The 19,182-nt window shown below is 40.8% G+C and overlaps 1 protein-coding gene across 10 annotated transcripts in view; it reads right to left on the bottom strand.

Annotated features, from left to right (window-relative positions):
• The window catches only part of DOCK1 (dedicator of cytokinesis 1), a gene marked incomplete at its 3' end in the record, with an annotated part of 322,821 nt that overhangs the window by 52,304 nt on the left and 251,335 nt on the right, over positions 1 to 19,182 (bottom strand). For 8 of the 10 annotated variants that reach the window (XM_082001997.1, XM_082002001.1, XM_082001999.1 and 5 more), the window contains 5 exons: positions 15,320 to 15,405; positions 14,976 to 15,132; positions 11,852 to 11,892; positions 10,449 to 10,539; positions 6,308 to 6,427 (listed from right to left, as the gene is read on the bottom strand). In XM_082001997.1, coding sequence (XP_081858123.1) covers positions 6,308 to 6,427; positions 10,449 to 10,539; positions 11,852 to 11,892; positions 14,976 to 15,132; positions 15,320 to 15,405 — 495 coding nt within the window. The remainder of the gene's footprint in view (positions 1 to 6,307; positions 6,428 to 10,448; positions 10,540 to 11,851; positions 11,893 to 14,975; positions 15,133 to 15,319; positions 15,406 to 19,182) is intronic. The other 2 variants (XM_082002000.1, XM_082002004.1) reach the window with 1 other exon arrangement.

The raw sequence follows: 19,182 nt of genomic DNA, 5'->3' as shown, positions 1-19,182 counted from the left end.
CTCTTAAAAACCCCACGCCGCTCCAACATCTCTGTTTTGAAATGCAATTGCCCAGTTCAGTCCTCTGAAGGAACACCAAGAACTTGTATTATACCTGGGTCAGGGCAACCCCCGGTGTCAGCACAGGCTGGGGGTGAAGGGATGGAGAGCAGCCCCGTGGAGAAGGACTTGGGGGTCCTGGTGGGTGAAAAGCTGGACATAAGCCGGCAATGTGCGCTCACAGCCCAGAAGCCACCCGTGTCCTGGGCTGCCCCCAAAGCTGCGTGGCCAGCAGGGCGAGGGAGGGGATTCTGTCCCTCTGCCCCGCTCTGGGGAGACCCCCCTGCAGTGCCGCGTCCAGCTCTGGAGCCCTCGGCACAGGAGAGACATGGACCTGCTGGAGCGGGGCCGGAGGAGGCCCCAGCAACGCTCCGAGGGCTGGAACAGCTCTGCTGGGAGGCCAGGCCGGGAGAGCTGGGGGGGCTCAGCCTGGAGCAGAGAAGCTCCGGGGAGACCTTCCTGCAGCTGCCAGGGCTGAGAGGGGCTGAGGAGAAAGGTGGGGACAGACTGTTTAGCAGGGCCTGTAATGGTAGGACAAGGGGTGATGGTTTTAAACTAAAAGAGGGCAGATTCAGACTATATATAAGGAAGAAATTTTTGACAGTGAGGGTGGTGAAACCCTGGCCCAGGTTGCCCAGAGAGGTGGCAGATGCCCCATCCCTGGAAACATCCCAGGTCAGGCTGGACGAGGCTCTGAGCAACCTGCTCGAGTTCGGGATGTCCCTGCTCATGGCAGGGGGTTGGACTAGGTGGCCTTGAAAGGTCCCTTCCAGTCCAAAGATTTTATGATTCTATGACTCAATTTGTAAAATGTCAAGTGCCCTGAACTCCAGAGGTCCACCAGTCCATTAACCACCTGGCCTGTCCCTCGGCCATTTGCGCAGCTAGACCACACCACCTCCAACATCCCCAAAACCAAAACCAAAGCCAGTAATTTTTCCAAGGCTGTAACAGAAGCAGGAACCGTGTGTTTAAAATCCTCTGCACAACCCTCTGAAAATTCTCTGTTTACTACGGAGCAATTTTATTCAGGTGAGGACAGCATGGCTGTGGCAAAGCACCCTGATAAATGAAATCTGTATTCTTGAAGGTCAGTAACTCCCAATCTGCTGCCTCACAGATTTCCTGCCTTGGAAGGTTTCCCAGGTTTGCCCAGGACATGGCAGGTCTTCTGGAGGAATGAGCCGTACGGGGAGCTACTACACAGGATTCGTATGATGTACAACTCATTAATGCGAGAAACAATTTATCTGGAGAGTGTACCAGAGAGAGAGGTTGGCGAAAGGGGAAGGAAAATGCTTCTTTTATACTGAAGGTGTAAGAAAAATGTGTACAGCCTAAATTTAGTTGTGTAGACACAAGCTGCAAACTGCTACGGGAAAGACTTTCAGGATGCAGAAGGAGATGTTTTTAGGGAAAACCTAGCAACTTAATTTATTTTTGAAGCTGGATTGCTTGTTGCCCAGAAAGAACTGCAGCATCCAATTTAGTTTTTGGGGTTCTTTAATAGCAGCAAAGGAGGATCCCAGGATATTTCTTAGCTCTCGCCGAGTTAACGGTCAGAAAAAAAGAAACAGTCTAGGATAAGAATATTATCATGCAATATTCTGACGTGCGAGGGACATTCCACGCTGTTTAAATTTCAGATAGTGTTAATTAAGCATCATGTAAGCTTAATACTTTAAATAAAATGTTAAAACACAGTATTTCTCCATTGCTAGTATTGCATTCAAGATGTGCAAGATATAGCCATGGTTGGAAACCCTTTAAAACAAATTGCTATATTCATTTGGAATGTGGCCAAACACCACAACTTTCCTCTCTGAAGGCTGTCTGTCCTTCACAGCCCTCGGGATGGGCTTATGATCTGACGCGGGTACGAGCCGGCCATGAGCCTCGCACTGATTTTTGGCAGACAGGTGAATTTCACCACTATCCTGTGAAGTGGAAGAAAAAGCCATTTGATGCCATCCCATGAGCTGGAAAAAAGACATTTTAAGCCAAAGCATGGCATTTACTGGGTAGTTTCAAGTATTTTGTGTTTTCTGTCCAGTAAAAAAGTCAAAGTTTTTTTTTTTGGGGGGGGATGGTGAAAGAGGAAAGAGTGGAAATAAATGAGCAGTGCGTATTTATTTATTTTTTTTCTGCCTGGGACCAACGCTTTCAATTTATGAAGGAGCAGTGGAAACCATGTACTGATTTATAGACTGCGGCATCCACTGGCAAACTTGAAACACGTTGCTGTTCGTACATTTTACCGTGCAGGAATAAGAATGATGCAGCTTCCTTTGTGGCTCCAGAGACCACACGAGCCTATTTAAAAATGATACGTTATCTTTATCAAGGACACTGAGTATTTCTTGGCTTCAGTAGTTCATTAATTGACTAATCAACTGCTCCACACGGGCAAAATTTCACCCCTTTCTCTCGTCACTTTATTACCACTATTTTTCCTTCTGTCCTGAGACACTCTAACCTATCAATTTTCAGTAAAGTCCCTGGATTAAGGGCTTTGTTGAAAATTACAAAGCTTCAGCAAAACACGGAAAGAGCAAACACTTCAGAGCAGTTCAAAGGACAGGTTACGCTGCCATGATAAGCGTGTGGATAAGGCTTTTAAGGGAAAAAGCCGAGAGAGATGGAGATGAGACTGGAAAGCGCAACACAGTGAAGAATAATAATCTAGGAGAGAAAACTATATGTATACTAGGGAAACCTGGAAGTAACGACATTTCATTTTGGAAACAAGGAGCTTAGAAGAGTAATGAAAAGCGTTACTAATAAGGAATCAAATCCATAAAGTAGAAGAACAGCAAAATGCAGAAGTTCTATCTGAAAATGCTGATTTACTAAAGGTGAAAGGTGTACTTCACCTTTACAAAAGATTGGTTTAAGGACCAAAAGGCATATATAAATAAAAAAGCAAGCTTCCTAAGAATAAGATATTAAAAATCATAAGTCAAAATGAGGAATCTTAAATGAACCTCAAACTACAACTAACAGGGGCATTCACAGTGAAGGCTCCTATTTTGCTCTCAGCCAAAATGAGACGCCCACACTCCTGCTTTCAGTGCAAGCACACACTCCCTATTATCAAATCACCAATTTCTCAGCAATTCTGGTCTAGAAGTGAGAGGTCCACGCCACTCCCGTCTGTGTATGGAGGATTATACCTTCCTCTAAATTCATCTCACCATGAATACTAATATTTAGGGAATAAACCTCACAGTTCGTCCTCACTTGAAAAGTGCACCGTGCATTCCTCTTGGGAAATTACTCTGCTAAGAGAAAGGGATCATGATTTTTGAGAGGCTGAACTACACCATCTGTTAAAAAAAAGCAACGGCGTTGTAAAACCAAGTGTCACCTTTAAGGAAATCCCTCTCCTCTGTTTCTTCTCCATTATGTTTCTAACCATGTCTACCTCCCCTCTCAAGTCCACGGCTTTCCATCAGGCAGGTGGGAGTGGAAGAGGCACAGTCTCACAACAACTCTACTGTAAAAGCCTGGAAGCAGCTCTACAGCTGTCCAGGGTAAAGTGACCTTCTTCTGCCATCTCTTGTTAACTTTATGGGAAGAGAAAGCAAAAGTAGTGGGATCAACCCCGAGCCAATTGCCAGGCAGAGACACCGCTGGGCAATTATGGTAAAAAAAAGACAAATTGGTTAGTGTATCGGTACAGTCTTCTAAAAACGCTATTATAAATAAATATAACATAATAATAATATAAATTAATAATATATAATTGCCAATATAAATAGCAAATACTATTTCAGATCTGTTACTGATCATGGAATGGCATAGTTAAAGTAGCTGCTGGAGTACATTTGCAAACTTGATAGGTAAATGTAAGCAGTTGATTTAACCTAATGTAAGAACATCCCAAATGAAAGGATTAACTTAATTCTACTGTGGAAACCTCAACTTTGAGCTTCCTGACATTTGAAAATTCATGTAAGACACTCATATTCCTGATGTATATCTCCTTTTCATTGAACAACACAAAAATTTATCACTTATGTGTGATAGTGATCAGAAAGTGAGAGAAAAAGTATCTGTACCTAGGAAAGAGTGCTTTGAAAATGAATCATCTCCTCACACACACGAAAAAATCACACAGGAGTCCTATGATTTGAGTTATGCAAAGGAGCAGGAATAAGTAATCACAGTGGACCCTTCGATATCATTGTTCACCAAAAACTTTTAGAATAATGAAGATTCAGTTGTTTAATCTAACTATGAAGGAAAGGGAAAACACAGCATTTTCAGTGCTATTTCTATTGAAAGCAGACAGAGCCTCCTCTCATTTCTACTTGTAAAATCTGAAAAAATTAAGAATGGTTATTCAGTCTAACAACGGTCGCTCAAGCGTGGGTGCCGTGCTGTGTAACGTGGCGCAGGCTGAAAAGCGAGCCGCGGGTATTTTGCTTGCAGTTTATATAAACAGCCCATTAGCACTGCAGCAGAAACCAGTGGGTACAGCTTTAAGACAGGCTGTTTTCAACGGAGGTGTAAAGGACTCTGCAACTTTTAATTTACAGTGAAAATGCATTGGCCTAGTGCTCAGAAGAACAATTCCCACCGCCTGTATACTAGCACCATAAAAGACTAACTGTGAAGCCATAAAGACATAAAAAACCAAAATAAAAACATGCGACTTCTGCCTTTTCCCTTCTGGAGGGGAATGCAATATTATATTCCCTCACTACAAGAAGTTCCCTCATTCCCCTCACTCCAAGAAGGACACTGAGGTGCTGGAGCGTGTCCAGAGAACGGAAACGGAGCTGGGGAGGGGTCTGGAGCACAAGTCTGATGAGGAGCGGCTGAGGGAACTGGGGGTGTTCAGTCTGGAGAAGAGGAGGCTGAGGGGAGCCCTCATCGCTCTCTACAGCTGCCTGAAAGGGGCTTGTGGTGAGGTGGGTGTTGGTCTCTTCTCCCAAGTAACCAGCGATAGGATGAGAGGAAATGGCCTCAAGTTGTGCCAGGGGAGGTTTAGATGAATATTAGGAAAAATGTCTTTATGGAGAGAGTGATCAAGCATTGGAACAGGCTGCCCAGGGAGGTAGAGCAGTCACCACCACTGGAAGTGTTCAAAAAACGTGTGGACGTGGCACTTGGGGACATGGTTTAGTGGGCATGGTGGTGTTGGGTTGATGGTTGGACTTGATGATCTTAAAGGTCTTTTCCAACCTTAATGATTCTGTGATTAAAATATTCTTTTAAAACAGCTATGACCCTAATTGTAATGAGGTTCTCCCTACCTGCTGTTAAAGGGTTAGGAAAAGCCTTTTGGGCAGCAGAAGCATGCTGTGGATACCAATGCTATCCACTGCATAAGCACCACGGCACCTACACAAGCCCCGGCCCCATGCAGCCTGTTTGTGCAGCCCAGCTCTATCACAGTTTAGAATTAAAATTTTTTAGCATCATTTATTAACAACTTCGAAATATTGTATTAAGATGAAGTACATAATTTGAGCTTTTAAGCAAAGTTTCTGTCAAAATACTAATCTGATTCTGCTAAAAACTTACTTGGAAAACATGATCTGGTTGGACAGTATTCTAGTTCTACCAGAAAACGACATTTATGCAACAGAGATTGCTTTTAAAAACCCAAGTTTACGTTTCTGAAATATTCTGACAAAGAGATTTCTATTTTTGTATTTAAACATTTTGTGCATGAAATATCCAAACACTGACACATCCCTACATCTCCCTGTCTACCAAGTTAAACCCTGTCCTCTTGGCTGACAGGTAACACCAGCACTGTCCTCTTCCCACCACGCAATGCTGAATGTAAACTCATCTTACAATAAAAGATGCAATTGCAATGAAACATTCTCATCTGAGAATATTTCTGCCTCTTTATGATATGAGCCACAGACATCCATTCTCTGAGGGAACTATTTTGTGTACACGGGGAAAAACAAGGGTAGCTGAAGGACTGCGTTAGTTATTGAAATTGCCAGAAAAAGTCAGTCCCCCAAATCACATGTATCACTTTTTTATTTTCTCTGTGCCATCATATGCACACATATTTACCCTTAACACAGCAGTTATAAATGTACCATTAATTTCTTTTTACTTTTTTTCTACTATCATTAAGTGCTAGCTGGTGGACCAGCTCTCCAAAAGCTCTCCAAATAACTTATAACAAATTTAAAGCTCCCTGAAAGTCACTGGATACAAACTGTGTTTACTATTCAACTTAGTAAGTTAGAGAAAAAAAACAATGAAACGTATTTGGACTTTCTTCTTCCCTTTTTACCTTGCCCTTGTCAAAGTAATGGATAATTTCTTGATATAGTTGATCTTTCAACTGTCCTTGAGTAGCAGCCTGGTATCCATCCCGCTGGGTAAGATGTGCTGCACATGCTTCTTCTGACCACTAAATCATACAAGAAAGAGGGGAAAAGCGAAAGCAAGTCAAAAGTTATGAAATATGTCAGTAAAATCTGGATAAATAAAATACACATTTTTTTATGTAAATGCTAATGCACTAACAACGATTTGGTTTTTTTTTTGCAGTTGTGTGCTTCGATTCCTTGGGCACAAGGACCATTTATCTGAATGCTGTAACTGAAGGCTAATTACATCTATCAGCTGGAACGAAGATTCTTCAGGTGGTTTCCTCTCCTCGGTGAGTTTGATGAGACTGACCTTGGCCTGCTGATGGGTACAACCCATCCGATGCATAATGAATGCTTGCAGGTTTACATCGAGAGAGGCCCCGAAGCCAAGATACATCAATACAAATGGAAAGGACTGCAGGCACAGAAATTAAATGGCTAAAATTCATAGAGAACGTTTGGAGGCATGACAAAGCACAGCTAACTTTATATAGCCTGTCTGCAATTAGTAGCTCTTGCTCTTCCAGCAAATGCTGGAAGATTGCTGATGAGGAGCAGGGCACAGATATTAAATGAATTTCCTCCTAGACCTGAGAGGACCAAGCAATTGCCTACATCCTTCTCCCTTGCACCTGCGTATTCTGGTGTCCAGTAAGGGACAGATGCACACCTCTGGACTCCAGTATTCACATTACCTCTTCTTCATCTCTCTCCTCTCCTCCCACTAATATTCCCTACAACCTACCTGGGGATCAGACAATACTGAAGCCTTCTCCCTAGACAGGATACTAAGACCATAGCCTACCCTTCCATAGCTGTCTATTCTCATGAGGTTAGCAGGAAATTAATACCTTAGAGACTCACTAACCTCTGTCAAATCAAATAAAATCAAAAACCTTCATTAAATTAAATGAAACTTCGCATAGATTGAAAAAGAGACGGACAGGTGCTCCCATAGGACTTGTTGCCTTAAGAAACAAAGTTCAAAAAAATAAATTAATTAAAGAACTGTTCACTTTCTTCTCTGAAAATCAAAGTTACTAAAGGAGGAGGACTGCTCACTGAAATAAAATTGTGTAACTTCAGGAAAAGAAGAAAAGATCATGCAGAGATCAGCAACCCACAGGCTTATTCACAGAATTACTCTTACATCATCCAGTTTTACCTTCTATATCTTATTAAATTTCACCCAACTACTTAATTTGGCCAAAATGTTTGTGTTTGGCTAAAGCAGACAACTTTGACAACTTCATACTGCAAAAGCTGTGTTTCTGAGCAACACAAACTTCATGGAGTCTGCAATGTAATGGTGGTTTTTATAGCATACTAAGAGCCACTATCTTCTCTTAGTTTTGAACATCTCAATTTTGACTAAATGGTTTAAAAATACGACTAAAGTCTCTTTTCTTAAGTGCACTTCATCAGCCTACAGTAATCTGGAGAAAAAGATGGTGGCTCACTCTCCACAGAGACAGCCTTCTTGCAAATTTAAAGGTGAAACTCTCGAAAGCTCTCAGTCTTGACCTAAATGTGGTCCCATTAAAATCAGTGTGATGAAATAAATGCCAATGATGAGCATCATTGAAAACCCCGTCCTCAAGGCTTGACGGAAAAACTCAATTGCTTAAAGTTACACACACCACAGTAATCGCTGCTTCTCTAGCAATACTGAACTCCTCCATCCACTGCTAACTACTGGTAGTAACAGGATATTGTATTACACAGATTGATACACTTCTATAATAAAATAATTCCAAACTATAACATCGTTATATTTATAACTAAAATGTGATGAAAACTTGTGGTAAATACTACCCTTATATTTGCCATCTTCTATCGATTTGCATTATAAGAAAAGAAAATTGGGTACTTCCTTCCAGCAAATTAAACGAGTATATTAAGATACTCATCTGATACATTCTGTAAGAAAACACGAAATTGGCTAAACTCTAATTTAAGGTCACATAAAGCATATTGACTAACAAGTTCAAGCCATAACAGGAAAAAGTTTGAATGACATTTTATGGCACAGTTCATTCCATCATTTTTCCAGAAAATGTAGCACCTGTGGAAGGGAATGAATGCTTCATCTGAAGGGTTCATTCATGTAAAGAGTGATGTGCAAGTATTACACAATTTGGCGGTCCTGTTTTACATCCCTCGTGGGAATAAGAGAGATCTTTATAGCCACAGACTCAGCAGTATTTGAGTTACTCAAACTTCTACCCACAGGCACCCAGCTGCACCAGTCCGTGTGACTGGAGGTGTCAGAGCCATCTCCTCACATCTCCACCTCTCTGACACACGTCTCAGCACAGAACATTTCATTACCAACGAAGTGAACGCATCCAGCAGGCTGTGTCCGACAATTGCCCCTGCTTTTAATAATGAATAAAGCTGTTGTTACTGTGTTTTTGCACTCCAGATGGATCTTACTGATGGTTTCTTGTGTAATAACCCTCTATTTATTTCAAAATACAGTAAATACATTTCAAAGTGTCTTAATTTAAATTGCACATGTACACTCTGCATTATATTTAGTCCTATTACAGCTCAGATGCAGTTTACTCGTTTTCGAGGTATGAATAATTCTCAGTGCATCTGTTAGAAGTATTTCATTTAACACCTTCCATTTTTCAACTTTTCAAAAGAGATATTTTACACTCACATTTCTCTTGGGATTGCTTAGATTAAATCAAAGATTGCTAAGAACAATTTGCTGCTCAGAATGAGATAAATTTCCTTTACGAAATGAGGTACCATTAGCACAGCTTTTGTCATAACACCGAAGGCTTGCGGTACGACAGCAGGTTGCGGTACGACAGCAGGTTGCGGTACGACAGCAGGTTGCGGTACACTCGTCACTGGCGTGAGAAATAGATCGGGGGAAAATGCAGTTCTCAATTATCCTGCCCCTGACTCGCTGCCCCATACAACGGCGGGCGCTACCGTCCTTCGGGGGAGCAGAAAGAGATCCAGGTCTCCCTGGAGGGAGGAAGATTTCGCTGTGGGTGCTGAGATGTGAGGGAAGAACAAGACTAAAGCAAATGCTCCAGAAAACACTAATTCTTATCAAATTTAGATTTTTACTTTTTCTATTGACTGCTTTTTAAAATTGAGACATAAAACTCCCTGCTGTTAAATTTAGGCTATATTAAACATGTGATTTCATGGCCCAAGTGTCTGCTGTGAAGTGCAGCATCCTTCTATATGGTAACGCTGGGAACACGGGTGGCACGTGTTGCCACGTTTGTGACAAAATCATGTGAACACACTGCATGTTAGAGACAACACCATCTATCCAGAAAGTCTTCAGTGAGATTAACGGTTATGAGACACGGCTTCATTACATTTCTCACTGACACTAAAAAGTATTAAAAACTCAAATGCTTTCTTTACATGCACTTTGTATAGATAACATTTTATTTTTATATATTGCAGGTTACACCAAAACATTCCTTGAAGAATAGCACTATTGTGATGTCTCTTTAAATGTGCTACAACATCTATAGTGTGTAACATGGCATTAAAATTAACATGTACCTTTTCAAGGTATGAACTGGGAAAGAAGACCATTTGAATCTCTCTCTAATTTTTGCAAATCAAAACTGAATCTACACATACCCAAGAGCACTTGAGGACAGTCTCCAGCATTCCCTTGTATTGCCTTTGCAAAAACAATTCCGTGGAGACCTGCTTTACTAAAATCTGTGTTTAGATGCTTTCACGCGTTACATATTTCTGATATTTAAAGGAAATGTAAATTCTTGCAATTCTATAAATTGCAAGCTTTGCAATTTGTAACTTGTGGTCTTGACTTGACCACGCTTCCATTCATTTCAGATCAAGATGAGTAAAGCCTGCTCTGACATACGCTAATGGCAGAGGGCTGCTTTCCTGCAGGGATGAATTACATGTGCAAAAGACAAACCTGACATAAGAAGCAGCACACAGCTGTTGATCAGTTTAAAGTGCAGATGTTCTAAGATTGACAAACAGTACTACTGTCAGTTACCGCTAACACGATTTTCAAAACTTGCAATGCATTTTGATGTCTACCTTGAGAAGCTTTGCATGCAGAAGTAACGTGTAGGCAGCTTCCGTATAGTTATCACATTCTTTGTGCAGGTCACACAGTTTGTACAAATACCTGCAAGTAATAAAAACAACAGTTCTTAAAAAAGGTTGGTTCTTAAACGTTACTAAATAATTTATTTTGAAGAATACAACAGTTCAAGTCTATCTTCAAAAAACTAAATACATGTGAGATTATTTAAAGCTTGTATTTCTGCGTGCAGACACCTTTAGCACTGTTTTTATTTCTGTGGTGGTTTCTTTTCCAATACATACCAATGTCTTGTGATGCATAATGAATCCAATACAGATTCTGTGCAAGAGATATTGCTTTAATCGTTCAACTATGGATACAGATATATGTCTTCTTCCTTAACTTCAATATCATCACACCTCTGGAAGGGGATTCACTTCATCTGTTTGTTGGGGGGTTTTTAGTGACAATTTAACACCCCCTTTCCCCCAAGTATTAAAATTGTATCTTGAAAAAGCCAGTGAAAACACAGAACTTTGATATTCATTATGACACACTGTAAGTTTGTTAACAGAAAAAGGAGATAATTTGTGGGGGGGGTTGACAGTGAGCAACAATTTGTCTTTATAGAGATGCCAAATAGGGCAAACCTACGACTCATAACTTTACTTGTTTTTCCACAGTTATCAATCCTGCCTTTTGCTAGATGTTATTTTCCTTTTCCAAATTAATAAAGCAATAATTAAACCCATTTAAACAACAGGAAGAGAGTTCGGAAGTGAAAATTCTTCCAAAAAGGTAATAAGCATCTGAGAATGAATTAATGAATACTATTTCGATAAAATAAATAACTAAAATAGCAGTAAAAGCACAAGCTTCATCATTTTAGCACAACGGTCTAGCCAATTTTAAGCCAAAGTACAAAGAACTAGGAATCCTGAGGTTTACAAAAAGCACAACATACTAATGTTTTTACGTCGCGTGAAAATAGATTTTGAAAAGTTCCTAAAACCTTTACATTTAAAGTAACTATCAGTCATGATATTATTTAATAGCCCTTTTTACCTCAAGTCACATTATTTTGTACCTCATCAGGAAGTAGAATTATTTCTTTGCTCAGTTTTCTTTTAAGTTACATATTTTTTTCATATGACAACACTCCTGAGTATATCAGTGTTCATCATAATATAACTCAAGGGGTTGGAGAAGGGGGACAAAAAAAAAAAATCTCATTAATCTGTAATGCTCACTGTTCTCAGTGAAGATAAGCTTTTGAACATACTTAAGGTTCACTAAAGTCTGTTTTTTTATGACTTCTTTCCCTCCAGCCCCCAAGTGACTAATATGAACTTAATTTTCTCTAATTACACTATTGTAAGACAAGCAGAGTTTGTCACTGGTCATGTTTACAAACCTTATGTACATTTCTTCTCTCTCAATCTCCTTGTAGAAATTCTGAAAAACAACATAATTTTGTTAAAAAGTCTTTGATTTCACAGTCTGAAATGTATACAGAACATGCTCTAAATTAAAAATTCATAATTGCGTAACACCAGCCCCAAAACTGCAAAGTGAAATTTGCCTCTAGTGATAGAACACAAGTTATTTAACTTATGAAGTCTAATGCTGTGATGTTTCATGATGTAGCGTATTAGGGCTTATGTCTCATTGCAAAGGTTAAGGATTTGCAAGAATAGTACTGCTAGAAATTTGCTTCTGGCATTTGCAAGTCACACATCATTAACCATTTTCCATTGAAATTTTGTAATACACAAAAACGTAATTTTTAAGCAAGTTGTTCTATGGATTTGAAACTCCAAACCTTAGTTGAGCAATACATCATCTGCCCTTGAATTCTAACAGTTTCTTTGGAAATAAAAAGTTAGATTAGTGTTATTTATCTGGTCTCATACACCACACATTATCATCACTCTCTTCAGAAGTGTCTGAATGCCTCCGGTCTTGAGATAAACTAGTTAACACTACAAATATTGTAAATGCAAGATATGATAAATTGGGCAAGATATTAAAGGCATTTCTGAATCTAATTTAAAGTCTGCCTTCAAAAGTTAAAATATATCTAAGAAAACAAAACACAAAGAAATTTCTCCTTCACTGAATTGCAATATATTTCAATGCTAAATTATACCAGTCTGAGTTGCCACTAATAGATGAACAAGCCCAGTACTAATATACACACAAGACCAATAGAAAACTGTTCCCTTCAGAGAGACCCCAACAGAATCTAGGTACCGGAGTTGCAAATGATGGATTATTTAGTGAATATACCATTTTAGTTGACATAACTGCTCACTGGTTTTGAGTTCAACCCAAAAGACAAACAGAACCACATGAAAAAATTCTGCTGTTTTTTCTTACTTGTATTTTGTTTTTTTTTTTTTTTAAAGTAGAAGAGAGTTCTGAGTTGGGGGGACCAATAACATAAACTGTTTTAGCCTAATCCTGCTGCCAGCTGCTCTGCTCTTCTGATGCAGCTCAGGAAGCAACATCAGCTCAAGCACAATGGGAAGAGGCTTAGGCAGCAGGCTGACGCTGACACACATTGCATTGACTGCAGCTCCACCTCTGCCAAAAGCAGTCCCTGCTCCTGCCCCACCTTTGGGTGCGAATCCCCACATCCCCCTTACGCTGCGCTGGCCCACGCGTTTGTGCTGCGCTGGCTCAAATGCATATCAAAACCCTGACTTAAACTATGGTCAATACAGACAAACTTAATCCTGTCAAAGCCTCTGCGTCATTAAAGTCCCAGTTAAGAACTCTTTGAGACCTCAGGTGGGAATCGTGCTGAGTATCAGCCCTGCGTTGGATTTTTGCACAGGCATAAATCTCAGGTGCCTGGAGAATGATGAAAAGACTGAGTTGGCCCTGGAGGGCAAATGGGACTTTAAAATCGAGCTGATGTTTTAAATCACACTCACTGAAAATGAAGGAAAGTTCTGCCCTGCAATGCTTTCCTGCAGACTTCAGCGGCAGGGTTGCGTGTGGGTATCTCTCAGTGATTTAACTTGACAGCAGTAAATCACCTACAAAATTTATCATCTGCAAATACCTGAAAAATTCAGGTGACAAAAATCAGCATCAGGAGATGCTGTTAGAGACGCTTAGAGAAACCAAAACCAACTCCCAAGCGTGCCATCAGTCCCCCTGTGGTTGGTATGGCGAGAATTACTAGGAGGATACTCAGACTATTATGATGAAGGGAGGAGAAATAAATTCACCGTCCTAGGGAAATTTTCCCAGTTTTATAAATTGTTGTCGTGTTTTAGAGCATATGGTGTATGTGATTTTTTACTTCCTATCTTACTTGGTGCAAACTGGCTTATTTTTCTAACTCAAATTCTGCTCAGGAGGACGCTATGACTTTCCTGTGGGCAACCTAACAGCGCTTGCTAGATCAACAGCCGGTGACAACTCTCCAAGTTCCTCCTCTTCTCCCATTTCCTAAACATTCTGATCCTTTTTGATGTGCACAGCGAGGAAAAACAAACTAAAAATAAAATCCCAATTTCTGATTTGATGTCTCTATCTTCTCTCCCATTCTAATGGGCAGCCTTTCATTTACAGCTTATGCGATAGCACGGCATAAAGGCTGCGCTGCACAAGCTGAGGACGTTTGCATTACTTGCAAGTGCTAAAGCTACAAACTCTACTCAGATCTTTCCAAACCAGCCTGAATGAAATCTCTCAGCTGTATCACATAAACGATAAACACTGTCTGTACCCCACATATTTAAGCAACATAAAAGCTTCAATAATGATACGGGGACGAAAGCTCTGAACCCTCAGTGGCTAGCAGTTTAACATTAAGTCCTACTGGAAAAATCTAATCTAGCTAGTACTATATTTGGGGGTCTCTCAAATTTATTTAGCCTTTTTTCCATAAGCGCTGATTTTGTGCTAGTAAAATCTCATACTCTAAAGCTTCCACCGAAGAGCATGATGCGCGTGCTATGGGGACAACTTCTGCTGCTTCCAACTCCAGGCTAAATGGACAAAGGTTTGTAGTACGGAGCAGATACTCCACAATTTCTTGAACTAAGAGGAGAAAATTTCACATCAGTGAGGAAAACAATCCAAGTTTTTTCTGCTGTGAATGAAATAGTAACACTCAAATTTCTTCAAAAATTTTGAGTATGGAAGCTGAGCAGTAAGCAGATTACAAATGGGATTGCAAATGCATGAAAATTTCAGTAGTAAACTGCATATTACTCCAACGTTCCGTATGTCAAAGTGTTTTTCTGCATAAAGTTCTTCATATATCAATTGTAAATGTCAATGAACAGCCCTCAGAGATCAAGCCCTGAAACATTTCTTCTTAAATCTTTCCTTAGAATGAAGTGAAGAAGTAATAATCCATGTTTTCATAGATTCACCTTCATTAAAAAAGGGAAAAAACCAAAAAGTATTTCAAACTTTCATGATAAACACAACATGTACTCTGTTTTACACAAATCTTTCGTTAAAGGTGTAAAATTAAGAAGACAGTAGTCATTTCAGGCTGGTGACTTCTTGCTTACCAGCACGTTGACAGTACAGCTCATGCGGTTCTCCTTGTTCTCGTCATGCATTATGGTCCTGTAGTCCAACAATCTCTCCATTAAGCGGACAACAAGTTTCACAAAAGTTTCTCCACTCTTAGCAAGGTACTTGTGTTTTCTGCAGTGCTCCAAGAGACTGAAAAAACAATTACATTCGCCTTGTTAATCACACACAGAAAAAAATCTTGACTCAGGTGCAATTTTAAATATCGTGCATCATTAACAGATTTTAATTATTTCGGGGCTACAAAGTTCATTGTAGTCTAATTGCTCTCTCTCCTGACTTTACTGTGACATAAATTTCACTGCTGATCAACACTTACATTTTGTCAAATAACACTTTGTACTGTTCATCTCCTCTGCCTCCTTCCACTTCATGATCCAGTTTCGTGATGATCTCATTTTCAAACTATAATTAAACAAAGCAAGCATAAATAATCAGATGGCAAATATTTCACTTTATTACTGTAGCCTCAATGGTTCACAGATTGGTTGGGTATCTTGGTGAGATGTTTAGCCGCTATTTTAAAGCTTGATTGACTTTAAGAGTTTGCAGTCTCTGGTATTAGACTATCCATGATGATCTCCTGCCCTACAAGGACTTTTTTGTTGAGGAAATCATTGGTCATGTTGTTAAATGAAGTGTAAATAGTTGCATTGTGAAAAAACTAAATAAGGAGATTAACGACAAGAATGAGGGCAGGGAAAAAGAAGACACAAAGCCAGGCACAGAAAGTCCCCTGCAATAATGGCAGCAGCAATAAAAACAAAATACAAAAACGTTGAAAGCTCTATGAGAGAAGATATGTAACACCTAAGCCTGGATAACTCAGCCAGATGCACACCCCAGCATCACTACCATCCCTTTCTAGCATACAGATACTAACTCACAGTGGGGCAAAACTCAATTAACAAACCTGTTAATAAGTCACTGCAGAGGGGAAGAAAGTTGTGTCAACTTAAGACTAATATTTTTATTTGGGCAATAGTAAATGAATCGGTCTACTCATCTAATTCCTAATTCAGAGAATCACAGAATCATTAAGGTTGGAAAAGACCTTTAAGATCAAGTCCAACCATCAACCCAAAACCGCCATGCCCACTAAACCATGTCCCCAACTGCCACATTTTTTGAACACCTCCAGTGATGGTGACTCCGCCACCAACCTGGGCAGCCTGTTCCAATGCTTGACCACTCTCTCAGTAAAGAAATTTCTCCTAATATCCAGTCTAAACCTCGCCTGGCGCAACTTGAGGCCATTTCCTCTCCGTCCAGCCAGTTTTTTGCCAGCAAAGAGATAATTCTTCATTAAGAAGACATCCACACCATCATCGACACAACCTACTGTCAAGAGGCATTGGCAGAAGAGCCCGGGTGAGAAGGGAGCCTGTGGCAGGGGAATGGGAGCCCATTAGTCAGAGTTTATTGACAGAACAGTTGTCTTCATGTTTTTTCACTGTCACTTGCTCAAGCAGTCCCTAACTATTTGGAGGAGAAGTAAAGGGCCACCTGCACAAGAACAAAGCGTACTAACATTTTGTAAATGTCAAGAGATGTACTTTGCATCTGCAGTTAATATTAACAGCATATAATGTACAACTGAAAAAAGAACGGACTGTCTGAAGCTCGATATACTTCCAGACCGAGGACGCAATTCCACAACCTCTGGGCTCAGCAGCAGCCTACAGACCCACTCTTGCACCTCTGTTCGAGCCACAAGCTTTCTTTCCCCGTGCTAAACTTCCCCACCTCTTAAGTCATACCAGTAATATATGGGCATTTCTTGTTTTTTATAAATTATTTCCACTAATCAAAATATCTACTTTAGCGACAACAGTATTAGCTCCTCTGTTACAGCTGCCAAATGCTGCCTGATCAGCAGAGGGGCTCTCTGTAACTGGAGAAGACAGGCATTTGCCAAAAGCCTGTAAGCAAAATTAGACTTTTCTTTCACTGGAACAACCACAAGGAGGTAACAAGGACAACCTCAAAGAGCTTTGCAGTGGAGGTCATGTGCTAAAGATTTAGCTGATATCTACGCTGAAAGGCAAAAATCAAAATATATGTAGCAGGAAGAAAAAAAAACCTGCAGAGAGCCCTGCCAGCCCAGCAGCCTCTGCCAAGGGCTGATAACGGGCACCCAGGCAACGGGACCACCATCCCAGAGCATCCCAGATGCCAGGGCAAGAGGGGGTGAGCTCGGCCGTGGTCTCGCCTGCAGTGTGCCAGGCAGGCTGAACCACAAGCAGGGTCCATGGTGGCCACCCCACTGGTGTCGCTGCCCCAGCCGTAGCACCACCGCTCAGCACGATCGGGGGGCAGGGGGGACAACTGGGGACAGGTATTTTCTACACAGTCAGCCCCAGGAGCTGGGGAAGATAAGCTGTTACCCCCAGCCAGCAGCAGGGCTCAGATTGGTTTAGCTAGGAGGAGAAACTGGATTTTTTTAGTCCACGCTGTGAAATTCTGCTGGCAAATTTATTTCAGCAAGGCACGTGAGATCACATGTTCCTTGCCAATGGATTTGCATCATGATGAAACTCTCGATGATACAAAAGTGCTTTTCACCACTTTAATTTATATCGATTTGAGGAGGTGTAGTAGCTACGTCCACCACCGATCTCTTTCCGCCAACGTACGCTGCATTTCAGGTTCTGCCCACACAGTCCCACCTCAGCCAACAGAGGTTATCGTAACACCACTACCAAGTACCAAACAGACATGTCCTTAGTTCTGCCAGACTCCCTTTCTCCTGAAATAACTGCTGCATGTGAGGGGCAAGGTCAACCAGGGCAGAACAAGAGAAAAGCCTGCAGCAAGTAAGGGCGAGGAGAAGCATCGTGGCCACCCCCACAGCTGGAGACACCTGCCTGCTCTCCTGGAAAGTCCTTTTCTGCTGAAGCCCACAGCAGTTGTGAAGATACACATGCTGGCCAAGTTGAACCTGCATGAAACATGGCCATGGACTGTAGAGAAGTTCCTGCTTTGCTAAGAAAACTCATTTTTAGGCAGAAATACACACTGGTATAATGGATTTGCTTGATAAATTGTGACAATGCCAAAACACTCTTCTTCGTTAGGACAACTCAGACTCTGAATATCTTAACAGGCTCAAAAGCAGGTAGTGACAAAATCCACAGTCAGATCCAGGACACCATTTTTGCTTCCCTTTCCAAGTCTGCATGTTCTTCTCAGCATTAACTGCATAATTTCCTACCTTCATATGCAACCCTAGACTTTTTGTCCTCTTCATGTGAATTGGGGAAATTTATTTTTACACAGTACGTGGCAGCCCACCAGAATTCTCTTACAAGCAGAGAAAAAAAAAAAAAATCTCTGCTCTGAGCTCAGTGACTACAAGGTACCATGACAAATAATGGCGGAAAAAGTCCTGCTCACCTACTGCTCAGTGCAAATTCAGGATACGGTCCAACTATGTGCACAAGTCAGTCAAACTGAGAGCCGTCAGGAAACCTGAGCTACAGATTGTATCATGCATACAGCAGTAAAATCAACCAAGTACCCAAACAACAGATATTCCATCTTAAAACAATTTTTATTATTATGCATCACTGTTTTAAAGATGAAAACCCAAAACCTCAGATTAAAAGATTTCAAAGGTGATCTTCTGTACCCCAAATGATCCACAAAACCGCAGAAACACTGGCTGGAAGAGACCTCAAAGTTCATTTTGTCCAACCTCCCAGGTGATGGAGGATTATTGCCAATACTAGATCAGGCCAACTGTGACTTGCTTAGCCAAGTACTGAACATCTCCACAGATGGATGATTACACAGCCCCTCTGGGTAACCTGTTCCACTCCCTCACTACATTCCTAGTGGAGAAATGAATGAAAAGTGAAGTGAAATAAGGTTTTTAATACAATGAATCCATTATTCAAAAAATGACAGGAAAATGAGAAAAGGAAGAATAATGCAATCCACCCCCTCTAAGAAGCAAACACGAGCTGAAACACGTTCCCATAGTACAAGGACGTGTCAAGTAGAACGCTGAAGCAACACAATGATGAAACAGAGAAGTCACAAAATTCATGTTCTCTAATGAGACCAGAAAGAAATTGACTTTCTATAACAATGTGAAAAATGACACTTGCTGCCAGCGTGAGCCCTTTAGGTGATACATTTTTTAGCAAGAGATTACTCATATGAAAAAGAACAATTACA

Source organism: Phaethon aethereus (genome assembly GCF_964289735.1).
Source record: "Phaethon aethereus genome assembly, chromosome: 7".
Lineage (NCBI taxonomy): Eukaryota > Metazoa > Chordata > Aves > Phaethontiformes > Phaethontidae > Phaethon > Phaethon aethereus.
The sequence above is the reverse complement of the archived record's forward strand: the minus strand, read 5'-3'. Positions and strand labels throughout refer to the sequence as shown.